This window comes from Acipenser ruthenus, chromosome 20 (genome assembly GCF_902713425.1).
Source record: "Acipenser ruthenus chromosome 20, fAciRut3.2 maternal haplotype, whole genome shotgun sequence".
NCBI classification, from domain to species: domain Eukaryota; kingdom Metazoa; phylum Chordata; class Actinopteri; order Acipenseriformes; family Acipenseridae; genus Acipenser; species Acipenser ruthenus.
In genome coordinates this window covers 15303867-15320475 of record NC_081208.1, presented here as the reverse complement: position 1 = coordinate 15320475, position 16609 = coordinate 15303867, and the positions used below count along the sequence as shown (strand labels likewise).

Here is a 16609-nt window from a genome sequence, read left to right as displayed (position 1 = left end):
CATTGGAGAGCACACAGCACAGCCAGGCTGACTGCAGGAACAGCACCCATTGGAGAGCACACAGCACAGCCAGGCTGACTGCAGGAACAGCACCCATTGGAGAGCACACAGCACAGCCAGGCTGACTGCAGGAACAGCACCCATTGGAGATCACACAGCACAGCTAACTGCAGGGGATTTTGTTAAACACATGATTACATCATCTATAATCTGCAAATACAGGTGTGTGTTAAAAAATAGACTAAGTGGAATGATCTCTCCTGTACTATTAGAGCCCTCTACAGTGTTGAGTGGAGTTCTCTTTCCTATAGACCTCTATGCAGCTCTCCAGTGTTGAGTGAGGTTCTCTTGGCTTTATAACTCTAGATCAGCAATGTTAATAGTTAGAATAAAAAAATATTTCACAATAAAAAATGTTTATTAATTAACTCAAATAATATACAAACTTGAATAGTCCCCCCAGAATCTCTAACAAATACAGTGCAGAGGGGTCTACAGAGTTCAATACAAATACAAATAGAATTAAAAAAAAACTATCGGTAATAATAATAAACTCATATAATATACAAAGCAATTGTTAATCAACCTGCTGAAGAATATTGTACTAGTAAGACATTACACTGAAACCTGCATCTCATAATATTGTTCAATTTGACTCTACAATCTGGCTGAATATTTATCACATTCTTCCAGAGTTTGGCCTTTTGTGTGTGCACTCTGCTTTATCAGTAACAATGCAAGCTTTCTGGCTTGTGAACTAAACAGACAGCCAGCCATTCACCTGCTGCTCCCTGCAGCAGCAGGGGGGTATGATAGGAACGCTGTATATACAGGGAGCTCTGCTTCAGCTCAGGGAAGAAAAACACAAATGGAAACAAAGGGAAGAGGAACAGGAGCTCTCCTCATTTGTTTACATTGATAAAAACCCTATAATGCACATTTTATAATACAGGCTTGTGAGGTAACAACCTTAAATATGGGGAAAGACAGAAGGCTGCATATTCAGTACAGTGCCTACAGCTCCCATCATGTTCTGCCCCAGCAGTACCAGTGAGGGATGATGGGAGCTGTAGACAGAATGGACTGAGCCACAATATTCAAGATCTATAAAAATGATCATTGTCTCCCTTGTAAAAGTGTGTGGTATACCAGGGTAAAAGCACAGCACAATCATGGTAAAGCAAAGGCGAGCAGGTGAAGCACAGATATGCATTGTAAAGTGTTGTAAAAACAATGGCTAACCAGCACAAGCCTGCTAAAGCACAGGAAACTGCAAAATGCCTGTACATTTACCAGGGTGAACTTTTATAATGAGTATCAGTGCATTACAGGGATATAAAATGATAATACTGATCTGCTGAAGTAGTTGTTTCAGTGGGTTGCTCTACTGTAGCTCAGAACAGAGCCCTCGGATACAGTTTCGAAATGTCTGGATCCTGTGTGACTAACTAGTCATCCCTCTTGTGAACCACTAGAGGGAGCAAAACTCCAAAGACTCGGTTATACAATTAAGCAAAACTTAATGACTTTGAGAAAGACTCCACTTGGTGAAATATCTTAATTTCATAAGTTATCATCTTTTAGTTTTCTTCTCTGACTTCATTTACTTCACACAACCATAAACTCTGCACAGTCTGGTGCCTTCATCAGTGTGCTGATTCAGACTGTTTGTGGGGGTGTGCTTCTATCAGTTAGGTAGGGCTGGCCCCTCCCTGTGAGGAATCAGGTTGAATCTCCCCGTCATTACGATTAAGCCTTTGATTCCCAATCTTGTTGTTGGGGTCCTCATTCAAGATGTGGAGCTTTCTGCACTGATTGGGTCTTTCTGTCTGTCCCACTCTGCATGGTGAACATGATAACTTCTTGTTTGTTTTTTTTTCACAGGAGATCAGGGTTCGGGAGTCTCCTGGGTGCATGTGTGCAGTGGTTTTAAATAAACACTGACCTTTCTGTTCACGTTGCTAAACTACCTGAGATCAGATTTATATCTCAGCTGCTTTTTCATATTGTGAGATTCTTAATGTTTCAGCTTTATTTCTGAACAAACAATGCAATTCTGTTCTCACGGCCAGACTTCATTCAGTACAAACCACCATCAGCTCATTGTTATCTCTGCTTTCTCATAATGTGGAATCAAACGGTTAATCTGGTAATGTTGGGGGATGACCTGCATGCTTGTCTATCTGAACTGAGTTTCTTCTATTCTTTCTCGTCTCTCTTTGTGCTTCAGTGACGTTAGTTTCTTTTTTCCTGATTGTCCTGTGTGGCAGGGCAGAGGAGAAGCCCTGAACATTGTTAGAGGGGGCGGGGCAAAGCCCTGCCTGGAAATCATGTATTGGGTTGTGTTTATGTAGCACGAGTGAATGTGCTGGCAAAAGGGATTTTGTGTTTATTTAAAAGACGAGTGTCTTGTTTATTATTGGTTTGAATGTGGTCTGGCACAGGCGGTGTTAGCAGCTCATCTCTGACAGACAGCTCATGAGAATGCGTGGTCAGCAGTCAGTGATTATTGACAAATTGACTGTCGGCCATGCAAACTAAAACTCTCGTGCAGAATGTGTCCGTCTCCAAATTAATTAATTGGGTGTTGATTCGGAGATGGCCTCGAGTATATGAACCTGTCTGTTTCTGTGTTCAGGGTGGGTGTTTGAGAGGAGGAACGAGAGTGAGACGGGAGAAAAACGAAAGTTAAAATAAAACTCGAGTACTACAGGATCAGTGAAGGCGACTGCCCAGCCTGACCTAGGTATCGTTTTGTTTTTATGTGTTCGTGATTCGTTTTGTTTTAAATATTTATTTTGCTGTGTTTTTTTTTGTTTAATTTTATTTTTAAATAAATACGCGCGCACCAGCGCTTTCACCCGAGTACCTGCCTGTGTGTGTCTGTGTCAGCTTTCTGCTCTGGGGACGTCGTCACTCGGTCAACCTGTCATATCCTCTTTCTAAACTATCAATGCCTTAGTTTCACAAATCCTTTTATATTGCTTTTTGCATGAAGAATCAAACCAGGTCTCTCTGGAATTCCTCTTTGGTTGTAGTTGTGCACAATCTTCACCAGCGGGGTCGTCTCCCTTATAGTCATCAGGCTCTTTACCTTTATCATGTGTCCTTGTGGCCCAGAATCTGAAAGAGATGAGGAGCAATGCCAGTCAGTGTCACACGATGTCAGTAGAAAATGACTAGGTTGTTTGCTGCTGTATCCTTTTAATCCTCAGCAGTGATTTCAGAATGAGATTGAAGCTCTTACTTTGCCTTGTCATTGAGAGGAGTGCCGTCCACCCAGAGCCAGACTCCTTCATTAACAGCGTCCGTCAGGCCAATCCAGTAAGAATCCGTTTTAGCCTTCTTTAATAAGAATTTCTGAGCAGAAAACAACAGTTTACTATTAGTTACAATGGAGCTGTAACATCATGAGGCAAAGATGGGTGTATTTTTAAAGAAAGAGAGACACTTACTGTACGTAAAGGAAAGGAAATTAACAAATACATGACAAGCAATTTTTCCTGCCAGTTTGTTTTATTTTTAAACTTGAATGTTTGCAATACTGTACCTGCTCCTCCTCGCTCTCTATAATCACCAGGACTGCTTCCACTGACACACAGCTAGCCTGGCTGGAGTTCCAGTTCATTGTATCAGTTGAGAAGTAGTAGCACTTTCCATTGGACTCCACCCACTTCTCTGGACAGGCTTTACAAACCCGCTCTGCACAATGAGAGAAAGAATCAGTGCATGTTAAACGCCTGGAGATCTGAAGAAGGGGGCTGCACCTACAACACAGGGCTAGATTCTCAGAATTAGCATTAGCATGATTTTATCACAAGGATACTACATCTCCCCTCCACTCCAAATAGTATTGGAACAGATGAGTAAATGGTGGGGGGGGGGCTTTATTTGTCCCTGTGTTAGGGTGTGGGAATTCACTGACATGAGAGACAGAAGTTTTTAATTTAATTTTATTATTTTTTTCTTTCCATTATTAACCACCAGGTGGCACTGGTTCTTCTATCCCCAATACCAACGATGGTAAAGAGGTTGCACTTGTATCAGGCAGCACGCGCAGATGCTAAGAAATAAAAATGAAAACAAAAGGTGAAAGAAAAAGGGAAAATAAAACACAGTAATAAAAACTACAAACAAAAGACACTCATGCAGCGTCCCCCACCACCGCTAAACCGGTCAGCTCGGGTCTCCAACCTCCGCTCTGCTATTCCCTCACTATACACTGGTACAATGGCTAATGTAGTTTAATAAAAGCGACAATAGTTGAGTCTGATAGAAAAAAGAGATTTAGTTTGAAAAAGTTTGTGAGCACTGCTAGAAAAATGATCGGCGAATCAAAAAGCTTTTAAATGGATCAAGTCACTTGTGTAGCTTTTACCCTTGTGTTCTGTTATTTATTGTCGTGTTTTATGCGTCATCCTCCATGGAGAAGTTTACTTTAAGCTCTTTTAATGAAAGTGGCTTCTGTGATGTTAGTAAGAGAGCCCAGTTATTTGATTTTATTAAGTCAAAAAAGGCAAATTGTATTTTACTGCAAGAGACTCACTCTGACAGCAGTAATGAAGCACACTGGCTGTCAGAGTGGAAGGGGAAGGTGATTTTAAGTCACGGCTCCAACGTTAGTGCTGGGGTGGTAGTTTTATTTTCACCGGGGCTGGGAGCAGAGATTGTGTCTGTGGAGGAGGTCGTGCAAGGGAGGCTTTAAATGTTGAAATGAAATTAAATGGGGGTTTTATTGATCTTTGTAGTATTTATGCTCCTAATTTGGGCAGAGAACAGATTGTATTTTTTAAAAGTATTAATCAGATTTTAGGAAAGTGTGATCCAGAACATTTTAATTGTACTTTAGATTTTTATTTAGACAGAAATCATGATGAACCCAATCCCCAATCCGTGGGGAAAACTCAAATTAAGATTTTCTTCCAGCAATACTCCCAGAACGTCACTGGACAAATGAATGCAGCAGTCAGCCAGTTAGAGATTGAGATTTTAGAGATTGATAGAGCGCTGAGTGGCCAAAGCACGGAGGGAATATATTGCAGCCTTAAAGAGAAGAAACCTCTCCTGATCAAGGGGTCGCTGGTGAGAGCAAGATTCATTGAACTAAGAGACATGGACGCCCCCACAGCCTTCTTTGGCTTGGAGAAGGTATCTGAACACAAGCAGATGCTGTTACTGAGGCTGCCCGGGGGAGAGAGGTCTCCAGCCCTGCGGAGCTTCGTAGGGCCGCAGTGGACTTTTACTCCGAGCTGTATCAGGCTGAGAAGTGCGACCAGGAGTAGACGGAGTGGCTATTGGAGGGTCTCCCTAGCCTGAGTGTGGGGGAGCGCTGCGGCCTGGACACGCCTGTTATTTGGGGGGCTCACGACCGCCGTCACACAGCTCTCCAACAGCACAGCACCTGGGCTGGACGGACTTCCGGCTGAGTTTAATAAGCATTTTTGGAAATGTCTTAGAAGTGATCTGCACAGGTGCTGAAGGAGTGTGTGGCAGAAGGAGAGCTACCTCTGAGCTGCGCAGGGCAGTACTGACTTTTGTTACCCAAAAAAGGAGGTCTATCTGAGCTGAAGAACTGGTGCCCTGTGTCGCTGTTGTGCTGTGATTACAAAATCCTCTCCAAAACCCTGGCCAGCCATCTTAGAGAATGCTTGAGCGCCATGGTGCACAGAGACCAGATGTACCGTGTGCCGGGGCACTCTATATTTGATCATTTGTTTTAAATCAGAGACCTTTTTAATGTTTCTAATTTTTTTTAATCTAGATTTTAGGCTGGTGTCACTTGATCAGGAGAAAGCTTTCGACAGGGTGGACCATGGCCATTTATTCCACACACTGGAGGTGTTTGCTTTTGGTCCTGTTTTTATCTCTTGCATCAAAATTGTATACTCTGATATATATATATTTTTTTTTTAATTTAAACGTTGCCAATTAGTTTTTATTATTTTCTCCCCAATTTGAAATGCCCAATTATTTTTTAGGCTCAGCTCACCACTACCACCCCTGCGCTGACTCGGGATGGGCGAAGATGAACACACGCTGTCTTCCGAAGCGTGTGCCGTCAGCCGCCCGCTTCTTTACACACTGCGAACTCACCGTGCAGCCGCCTCAGAGCTACCGCGTCGGAGGACAACGCAGCTCTGGGCAGCTTACAGGCAAGCCCGCAGGCGCCCGGCCAGACTACAGGGGTCGCTGCTGCGCAGTGAGCTGAGGACACCCTGGCCGACCTAACCCTCCCTCCCCCCGGGCGACGCTCGGCCAATTGAGCGCCGCCCCCTGGGAGCTCCCGTCCACGGTCGGCTGTGGAACAGCCTGGACTTGAACCGGCGACGTCCAGGCTATAGAGCGCATCCTGCACTCTAGCGAGTGCTTTTATTATTATTATTATTATTATTATTCATTTCTTAGCCCTTATCCAGGGCGACTTACAATTGTTACAAGATATCACATTATACATTATTTTTACATACAATTACCCATTTATACAGTTGTTTTTTTTTTTTTACTGGAGCAATCTAGGTAAAGTACCTTGCTCAAGGGTACAACAGCAGTGTCCCCCACTGGGGATGAACCCACAACCCTCCGGTCAAGAGTCCAGAGCCCTAACCACTACTCCACACTGCTGCCCCTTTTACTGGATGCGCCACTCGGGAGCCCAGATATTTTTAGCTTTTAAGATTAATAGCAGTTTAAGCCAGCCTTTCCCAGTGGAGAGAGGGAACAGACAGGGCTGCTCTCTGTCGGGGATGCTCTATTCGAGATCTATTGAACCGCTGCTACACCGGCTGAGGGAGTGTCCTGCTAGCTTGGCCTCCTGGCAGGGAGCTGGCTGGGAAGAGCCCCTCCCTTTCTGCCTCGGGTTCTGGATTGGAACAGAGCTGGACTGAAAGTGCTGAAGGCATACTTGCGTACAGAGGCTTACATGCAGCAGAACTGGGAGAGGGTGTTGGTGAAGGTGGTAGGGAGATTACAGAGCTGGTAATGGCTGCTGAACCGCCTGCCCTTCAGGAGGAGGGTCCTTGTGATTAATAACTTGGTGGCATCCATCCTGTGGCACAGACTGGTGTGTCTGAACCCTCCCCCAGGGCTGCTGGAGCAGGTCCAGAAGAAACTGGTCAATTTCTTTTGGAATAGAAACCATTGGTTGAAGCCAGTGGTGCTGTACCTGCCCTGAGATGAAGGGGGGCATGGGCTGATAGACATCTCCTCCCAGTTAGCTGCTTTCAGACTGCAGAGTCTGCTGTACTCCCCCAAACTGAACTGGAAAGGCCTAGCTCTGTCTCTCCTGAGGTGGGCTGGAGAGCTCAGTTTAGACAGGGTTGGAAAGATTTTATAAGAAGATATTGAATGCCTGGAGGTTAGTAAAGGTTTTAAGGACAGAATGCACTAATTGTGTTTTCAAAGAGCCTCTTTTTTAATGACATTTTTAAATGTGGCGTTTATTTTAATTACAAACAGCTTTTTTCAGTGTTTTTAGAGGCCAGAGTCACCACCCTGCGTCACCTGATAGACTGGACTGAGTGGCGATGGAAGAGCGGGGCTGAGCTGACTGCAGCACTGGGCCTGCTCTCAGTACGATTCATGGAGAGGGTTCTGGGAGAGAGCAAAGCCTCCCTTAAGCCCTGCTGTGTCGAAGTTCGTGGTGCAGTGCCACTCAGAGAGACAGGCCCTGGAGCATGAACCAGTTTCACCCTCGGTGCTGCTCTCCCCTGCGGTGCTGGAGGAGGAGGAGGAGGAGGGGGGTGAGCAGTCCGGGATGCTGTTATCACTGGACAGAGAGTCAGACCTGCAATTCCATTCTGCAGTGAAGAGGCAGCTGTACAGCACAGTTGTCAAAGCATGCCATTACCCCAAGTTAAGAGACCTGACTGACACCTACCATTGAGTGAGTCTGCGTTGCCGTCCTGGAAGGTGCTGTACAAACTGCCCCTGCCTGATTAACATTACATGAGAGTAGATGTTAAAACTTCATGCTGATTTGAACTCGGCTCTCGCAAAGATAAGCGCCAACTAAGATGTAGCTTTACAGTAAACTAATGTGATCCATCTGCATCTCCATCCATTTGTGTTTCTTTCCATATGATGATGCAGATATCTTTCTGCCTGGTGTTGATGGCTTATGTGTAATGCTGGCTCCAGGGATCAGCTTATTTTGCCTCCCCAGCAACCACAGTGCGGTCTCCCCAGCGCATCAGCATGACAACCGTCTGGATTGAGCTAAGTAGGGTACATCTCTGGGATCTTCAAGTGGGCACCTTCCGTCCTCGGTGTTTCGTCGACTAGCCCACGACACCTCAAGAGGGCTTGACAGTGATTCTGGCATCCCAGCATCACCACCCTCCGTCCCCCACTCAACTCAGCCCAGCTTACTTAGCCGTACATCAGTGTTGCTTTCTTTCTATTGCGCTTGAGATCCCCAGCTAGAATCTTTCCGTCTCAACCACAGTCAGTTGCTGCTCCTTTCTGCTGCTTCAAATAAGTTCTTCACTGTGCGACACAACTCTTGGCCACCGAACCTGACATCTCTGAGAAATCAGGTTGTACAGTGCGCCACAAATCCTCGACAACCCACCTCTGCTGGGTAAACCCAAACTCTCCATCCTTGCTGTTCTGCTTCAGTGGCTAGTTGAGCATACCGCAGTTTCTTCCTCTCATACGCCTCATCCACAGCATCCTCCCATGGCACTGTTAACTCTACCAGATGAACAAGGCGTGCTGATCCAGACCACAAGACAATGTCTGGTTGAAGGTTAGTGGTGGCAATCTCGGGTGGAAAAATAAGCCATTTACCAACATCTGCCAGCATTTAGCAGCTTCCAGTTGTCCTGGGCGAGGCTTGGCTTTTACACCTTTTCTTGGCTGTTGCTCTCCTGGAAGGAGGAATATTGTCACAATATTGTGTAATGCTTTGATGGAACTGGTTGCAACTTATTGGTCATGTTACGCTTGTCTTCCAATTGTAAGGGCAAACATCGCAGCACCTGGTCATGGCGCCAAGTAAACCGTCCTTGGCTAAGACCCACCTTACATCCTGCCAAAATGTGCCTTAATGTTGCAGGTGATGAACACAAATGACATGAGGGATCCTCACCCACGCAGAGGTTTAGGTTCTGTGGTGATGGGAGAACATCATATGTTGATCTGATGAGGAAACTGATCCTGCTCTGTTCCATTGTCCATAAGTCTTGCCAGCCGATCTTGCATTGTTCCACACTCTCCCATCTCATCCATTCTCCCTGCTTGGCCTGGGAAATGGCCTTTACGCACCTCATCCTCTCCTCCTGCTTTTGCACCTTGTTGACTACCAGATTCCTCCGTTGAGCTGGGGCTGCATTGTGCCATGTAGGAGGAGCTGAACTGAGACCAAGGCCCACTCTTCCATGCTGAACTTGCCCCATGATATCACCGATTTGAAGGGCAGCCTTTGCATCTTTCTCATCTTTCTTTGCCACTGCTGTCCTGGAGGGTGCTGTACAAGCTGCCCTTGCCTAAGCACTCCGGGGACCTGCAGTGGCACGTCCTGCATGGCATCATGGCCACGAACCGCTAGCTGAGCCGGGTTGAGGGAGCGGTGCCCCTTCTGCCCCGCCGTGGAAACAGTGTTTCACAGACTGCCCTCGACTCCGGCCTGCTGACGAACCTCGGGGTGCTTTTTACTAAAGCGCTGTTCATTTTTAGTATTACGTATTCTTACATATGCCGCTATCGGTGTGCCCTGGTCAACTTTCTTCAAGGTCAAGCGAAGCTAACCATTTTGAAATCCCACAAGAACAGAATGTCCTGCACTGGTATAGATGCTTTGTGTGTTTTTAGAGTCCTGGTTGCAACCAGAATAAAAGCTGATTTATTTTATTACAGTATGGTTCAAGATGTGGGTGCATTGAGGAGGGAGTGTGTGGGGTGGGTGAAGATGGCAATTTAATTTTAAATTTTTAAAAAGATCATGTAATTCTATCACTGTTGCTGCCGTCTGTGTTTTATCATTGCTGCTGTTTTATGGTGTAGAATGTGTTGATTTTCAAAATTCAATCTCTGTGTTGTGTGATTCGTATACTGTGTATGACAACTCTGCACAGTCCAATGCACTTCCTGCAAAGCATTCTCTCTCTCTCTCTCTTTCTCATGATGGGATTGTATAGAATTCACAACTCACCCTTTGAAGAGCCTTCTTTGAGAGGACAGTATTTATCCAAGATTGATGATTTGACAGAAAGCTCAGTATTGTTCTTTTTCAATTCTGAATTTTCTTTTTGGAGTGTGTTTTTCTCATCTACTAGCTGGCTCTGATTTTGTAAGAGCCTGCTATAGTTACTCTGCAGCTCAGAATGAGTTTCATTGAGCCTGCTATAGTTACTCTGCAGATTAGAGTGAGATCCAGAGAGCTTGCTATAGTTACTCTGCAGCTCATAATGAGTTTCATTGAGCCTGCTATAGTTACTCTGCAGATTAGAGTGAGATCCAGAGAGCTTGCTATAGTTACTCTGCAGCTCATAATGAGTTTCATTGAGCCTGCTATAGTTACTCTGCAGATTAGAGTGAGATCCAGAGAGCTTGCTATAGTTACTCTGCAGCTCAGAATAATTCTTGTTGAGGTTGCTGTAGTCACTGCTCAAGTCCTGGAGCTGATTCTGTAATGATGAATAATTTGAGGACAGGCTGGTGTATTTCTCAGGGTCTTCTTTAGTTCTGAAATCTAAGAAAAACAAACAAGCAAACAGACAAACGTGAATTACAGTTTTGTTCAGTGGAATGCACTCAACCAGCTTGTTCTGTACATGTTTAAAGCTGATTAATCAGTTCAGTAAATCTGACTCTGAAATGCAGTGATATTCGCTGTCCATGCTTCATATACTGGTCATGGGAAACTGTTATCTGAATTCTCTTTGCACAAGTCCATTTATGTGAATACAAGTTTGATAGCGATTTGAAACCCTGCTAACAAACAGCAGCGTGTGAATACTCACGATAGACAGTGAGGGAGATGATGGAAGCCAGTAAGAGACAGCACAGGATGAGGAGGACTTTGCCAGCAGCACTCACAGGAGGGGTGGGGTCTGAGGAGAGAGAACACAGCTCTGGATACAGTACACAGTATACTAAAGAAACTTTCTAGATTTATAACTTCAAACAATCAGTCAAGGATACACTTCAGTATAGGGCAGCAATGTGGAGTAGCGGTTAGGGCTCTGGACTCTTGACCGGTTGTGGGTTCAATCCCAGGTGGGGGACACTGCTCCTGCATCCTTAAGCAAGGTACTTTACCTAGATTGCTCCAGTAGAAACCCAACTGTATAAATGGGTAATTGTATGTAAAAAAATAATGTGATATCTTGTAACAATTGTAAGTCGTCCTGGATAAGAGCGTCTGCTAAGGAATAAATAATAATTATAATAATAATAATTAGAGGCTAGGAGCTGCTGTCAATGTCAAGCTCAATGTCAAACTTGAGGAGCTCTTTAAAACAGTCCAGCACTGCGAGCCCTGTTCACAAAGCTGCAACTCAGGAGCTAGTTAACAGGTGTTTCAACAGGGTGTGTGGATAAATACAGCAAGGCTGTTCTGCTGTTGGCTTAAAAGAAAACTTGATTCACAGTATGTGTTCACTAGATTGCACTCTCGACAATACAGACACTCTGCTAATCCAGTCTGTGCGGGTAAAGGGAACCTGGCAGCTAGAACTGAAGAGCTGGCCCTGAATTCAGGTCAAAGCACCTTAACACCCAGACTAAAGGGAATAAACCATGGCTGAGTACTGACAATAAGACGCACTCTGAATGATTCCAGACATCATGAAAAGGTAAGGGAGAATGTAATGTAACATGATGACACTGACAGCAGTGCTATTCATGGGCTCACCCGCTGTGCGGCTGGGGTCTGTCTGCTGCTGCTGCTGGGAGCTTGGAGCTTCTGCAAACTTCACTGTAGCATAGGTGATATCGTCTTCCCTTCCTGGGAGTGAAGACAAACAAAACACAGGAGAAGTGAACATCTGATCTGACCATTTCACTAGCATAGCATCAGATAGTAGGCTCTTATTAACAATGCTTTAAAATCAAGTTCACCTTAAAGCAGCGCTAAACAAGGCTTTATCAAATCCATTCCCTTACCGCTTACTGGCTTTAAATTATTACTGCCCAGCCTTTAAAGGAGAGCTAACCAAGGACTGAAAATCCATTCTCTTAGAGAAAGTGAAAATAAAGAAGCCTGTAAAACTAGCTGATCTACAGAAGAATGAGAAGAAAGTTTACATGAAGGGGAAGAAAATATTTCAAGCCTATAATTTGTAATGAATAAAACTGAAGAGCCAGAATAGTTGTGTGATTCGTATGCTGTGTATGACAGCTCTGCACAGTCCAGTGCACTTCCTGCAGAGCTCTCGCTCTCTCTCTCTCTCTTTCTCTCTCTCTCTCTCTGCAGCACTGTGGACTTAGGCTGTTGCATCCTTTACTGTGCAGCGTGTGGTTTTCTTCACCCTAATGCCCTTGTGCATCGTTTACAGTAAACTGTCACACTTCTCTCTGAGTGCAGACCACACTGTACCAGCTTGAGGGAGTGTGAGAGAGTACAGTGGCGTAGTGTACAGTATCTCACAGCACAGAAGTGTCATGTTAAACAAATACATTAATAATAATGTTAATTTTCCTGTAATAGAATGAAAGTGCCACTCCCAAGTGTAGGTTGAGTTATTTATCAGTGGAAGTGCAGATCTTTTGACAGTGTGTACTCTTGACACAACACCACCGAGAGAGGATACATGTCTAATGAGTGGATTATAATAAGAGGGCTATTTGTGATTTGATCTCATAGAGCCTCATTGTCCCGTTCCCCTGGATGTCCCATTGCCCTTGTGTGTGTGTGTGTGTGTGTGTGTGTGTGAAATGCTGATAGAAACTAAGACAATTCTTTCACCAAAATTCTTGGTGTGCAAAAACAAAATCACAAAAAAACTGTTCCTTAAAGATACATATTTAAAAATGAAACCCAAAAATCCAAGCTGTTACTCAATAGCTGGTCCTGCTTTAGAGTGTGCAGGCAGTTTCAAAACAGAAACCGAAGCAGAAAGAAAGAAAAGAGGGGCATCTTACAATAATGCACATCATCTAAATGCCTTTCATCCAGCCTGTAATCATTACAATGTTCACAAGGAGAAACTAACAACTTGAGGTTGCTTGTGAAATCTGTAGAAGGAGAAGTTCAGTTTCTGACTCATTTTGTACAGTTACAGAAACTGCATTCATCTCTGGAAAATTGCCATTGCCTCTGCACTTGCTTTAAAGGGGCCCTCTAAAGGGTCTTGTTGTATCGATCCAGTTTATGTTTCAGTCGTAACATAAAGCACCCCTCTGGCCTCAGTAGAGCTCTCAGAATCACAGAGTCCAGATGGTACACCAGAGTGTAATCATCCTGCAACACTCTGCTCACAGTGGATTGTTCTGTGTGGTGTTTCTTTTTTAAGCCCCTTTCACACTGGCACTCCTACTCGGATTCTGGCTACCCGGGTCACAATCCTGTGAAACCATGTACCTAGGTTGTACCCGGGTCCCAGCGACCCACCTCAGGATGTGGGATGACACGCTTTGACCCGAGCGAGATAAAAATGCATGACGGTCATTCGTAAGCCAACGAAATAACAAACAGCCACGCCTGCATGAAGGTTTCTACTGCAAGGAACATTTCTGTTTATTCTGATGAGCCATATTTCTATTGATTGAGACACACCATGAGCCAGATTGCAACAGGGATGTAGAAACATTTGCTCTAATCAACACTCACAGTTCAATCCAGAGAAGCTTGGATGGAAATGTCTGTAACAAGCTGCTCCCGGGGCATTGATACATGCGTTGTGTGTTTGCTTCTGTCACCCAGGTGGATCCTGCTTTATCAAAAGCCGTGTGAAATCGCGTAGCCGACCCGCATGACACCGGGTCCTGACCCGGGTAGGTTCTGACCTGGGTAGAGCATGCCAGTGTGAATGGGGCTTAAGAGGATGCCATCTCATTAACAGCAGCAGTTCACACACACACGCACACGCACACAAACACATACACACACACACACAGAAACACACACAGAAACACGCACACACACACATTCACACACGCACACATTCACACACACATACTCTTTATAGTATACATATTATTTTCTCGTATCTTTTATTAAATCAATTAAACTGAGACCATGTCTCCCAGTGCAGTTCAATACATAAACCAGAAACAGAAAACTTGTATCTTCATTCCAGCAAACTGTTTAACTTTGTTGAGCAGAAAAACATTGAAAAAATGAAGTTTCATTAGGTATTTCATTGATAGATGAAATGTTAGCCTTATTAGTCTAGAGATGATGGACAAAGAGAAGGAGATGTGATACTAGGAAAAACATCAATCTCTCTATCCTACTTACACCTGAAGAAGACAACGCTGAGGTCTTGAAAGCTTGTGATTAATTATTGTTTAGTTAGTCCAATAAAAGGTATCGGCTCTATTGGTATTTCTAAATTTAACACTAGAAACCCGAGTCTGGTTACAGCAAAGCAGCTCTTTACCACTGCAAACTGGCAAAGAGAGTTACACAGCGGAGTCTGAGACCCAGTCAAGTGTGTCAGCAAAGCACAGAAAAATGTACGCAACAATTTTAAAGGGAGCCAATTCTTCATGTAATAAAGCACCAAGTTTACAGAGACAATGCTCACCTGCACACAGTTTAGCACCTGCTTGGTCATCTGGTTTCCGAGTGAACTTGACACTGGAGTAGAGAACTTCACCGGACATCTTGTTAGATTGTTGTAAGATTGTAGCAGAATGGAGGGAGACCAGCATGAAGTGAACCCAGGAAGAACCTACAAGATCTAGAGCAGCTATTTGAATCTCAGTGGCGATGTAGTCTTCCTGTATTCTTAATTATACGGTAATGAACACAGTTCCCCAAAATCAACAACCCGTGTCAGAAGTTATTTCTGTAAAGAGGAAGCTACAAAAAAACAGCAAAATTGTCAAATTCAGCACTGATACTTCTTTTTTTTTTTAAAAAACAACTGCAACGTTGTTTTTTTTCCTGGGGCTGAGTTTCATTTCTATCAGCTGTACACCTCTGTGATTTAGTATCTTTTGAAGCATCCCTGTAAGGGGAGCCTGTATTATAGCTAGGGCTTCGGGTTTCATTAATCATATTTTTTTATGCTTATTTTTAGCTATTTTCAATTTTTATGTAAATCTTTATTTTGGAGGGGGGCTTTTGTTTTTTGTTATATTGTATGAAATTAGTGTTTTTGGTTACTTTCCAAAGTGCTTGAGCATTTTGTTTTTTTGTTTTTTCTGTCAAAATATGTATAGTATTGACTCGACAGTACTTGCACACTTAAGTTGTACCTTCTTTCCTTTTCTGTCTTCCACAACAAAATCCCTCTGGTCACGAGCACATTCTTCAGGGGTTTTTGTGTGTACGCATTTTTGTACATTTCGCCACAATTCTGTTTTAAATCCTCCGTATCTTAACTATAATACAGCTTTAAATCCTGCTAACAAGCCTCCCTCCTGATTGTAATCTCGTTTTAAATCTCTTACGCTGAGTCTCCAATAGAAATGTAGGAATGTGCTGTCACTCAGTAGTTGGGATGGGTTTAAAGTATTCAGAACGAATCAATGATAGATACAAGTCAGGAAGGCGGGACATTGCCCAGCAGCACTGAGAAATGCATTTATTATTATTTTTGTAATAGGTTTTATTTTTTAATGGGAAAAGGGTAAAGTTAACGTGAATTGATTAACCATTTGCACAGTTTTTCCGGTGTTTATTGGCTATCCACCGGTTTCTTTTTTTTTTCTATCGGTTAAAACCGAAAATCAGAAGCCCTAATTATAGTATGAGTTAGTGAACCCATCATCTCTGCACCTACTACAGCTAATATCTCATAATCCATTGCAGCTGCAACTTCATATTTCCAGTGTTGTGGAAACTGTGCAGCCACTTTGACTTGTGACTTAAGATGGCTAAAAACGCTTTGAGATTCTGCCTTCATACTCGCTACACAGCTGTGTTCTGTGATTCTCTAGGTCAGGTTTGATTGTGGGTGTCGCACAAAAAAAATAACCCCTGAGAGTAATCTACCCGGGATGCTTTGATTTTATTTTTCCACAATCACAGTATGTAGTGTTGCAAGGCTAGTGCCTTCATCAGTGTTATTGAAACTAGAAGAGACTGAGTCAAGCAGACAAGCAGTGTATGTATGTGAAGATCACAACCGGGATTTACAGTAACATACGATCTGTGTTTATTTACATGCTCGCTCAGCTACAAAATACAAATCTCATTAGCTGACCTACATAGCTACACGTAAATGCTGTGTGCATACACAACCAAACACATACTCGCATATTTGTATTTCCACTACATGACGTACTGCATTTTTTAAAGGAAATGCCAAACCAAATGCGTTTTATATCCATTTCAAATTCATGACCTCCGTGACAAAATCGTATCTGTAAGCTGCCCCGGATTCTTCTACCTTCAGAACAGTGGCCCCATGGCCACAACGTCGGGATGTCCACCCGACCACTGCTCCAAGGATCCCAGTGTAACCCAGCACCGACCCACCATACACAACCACACACA

At 43.8% G+C, this 16609-nt stretch overlaps 1 protein-coding gene across 1 annotated transcript; it reads right to left on the bottom strand.

The window, feature by feature from the left end:
* Positions 1–399: 399 nt before the first annotated feature.
* Positions 400–14860, bottom strand: LOC117963661 (asialoglycoprotein receptor 1-like). The gene is made up of 7 exons (XM_034904581.2): positions 14691–14860; positions 11855–11947; positions 10962–11051; positions 10151–10690; positions 3551–3702; positions 3248–3360; positions 400–3123 (listed from the first exon to the last, which is right to left on the bottom strand). The coding sequence occupies exons 1-7, from the start codon at positions 14815–14817 to the stop codon at positions 2943–2945; spliced, it is 1296 nt and encodes a 431-aa protein (XP_034760472.2). The 5' UTR covers positions 14818–14860; the 3' UTR covers positions 400–2942.
* Positions 14861–16609: the final 1749 nt, after the last annotated feature.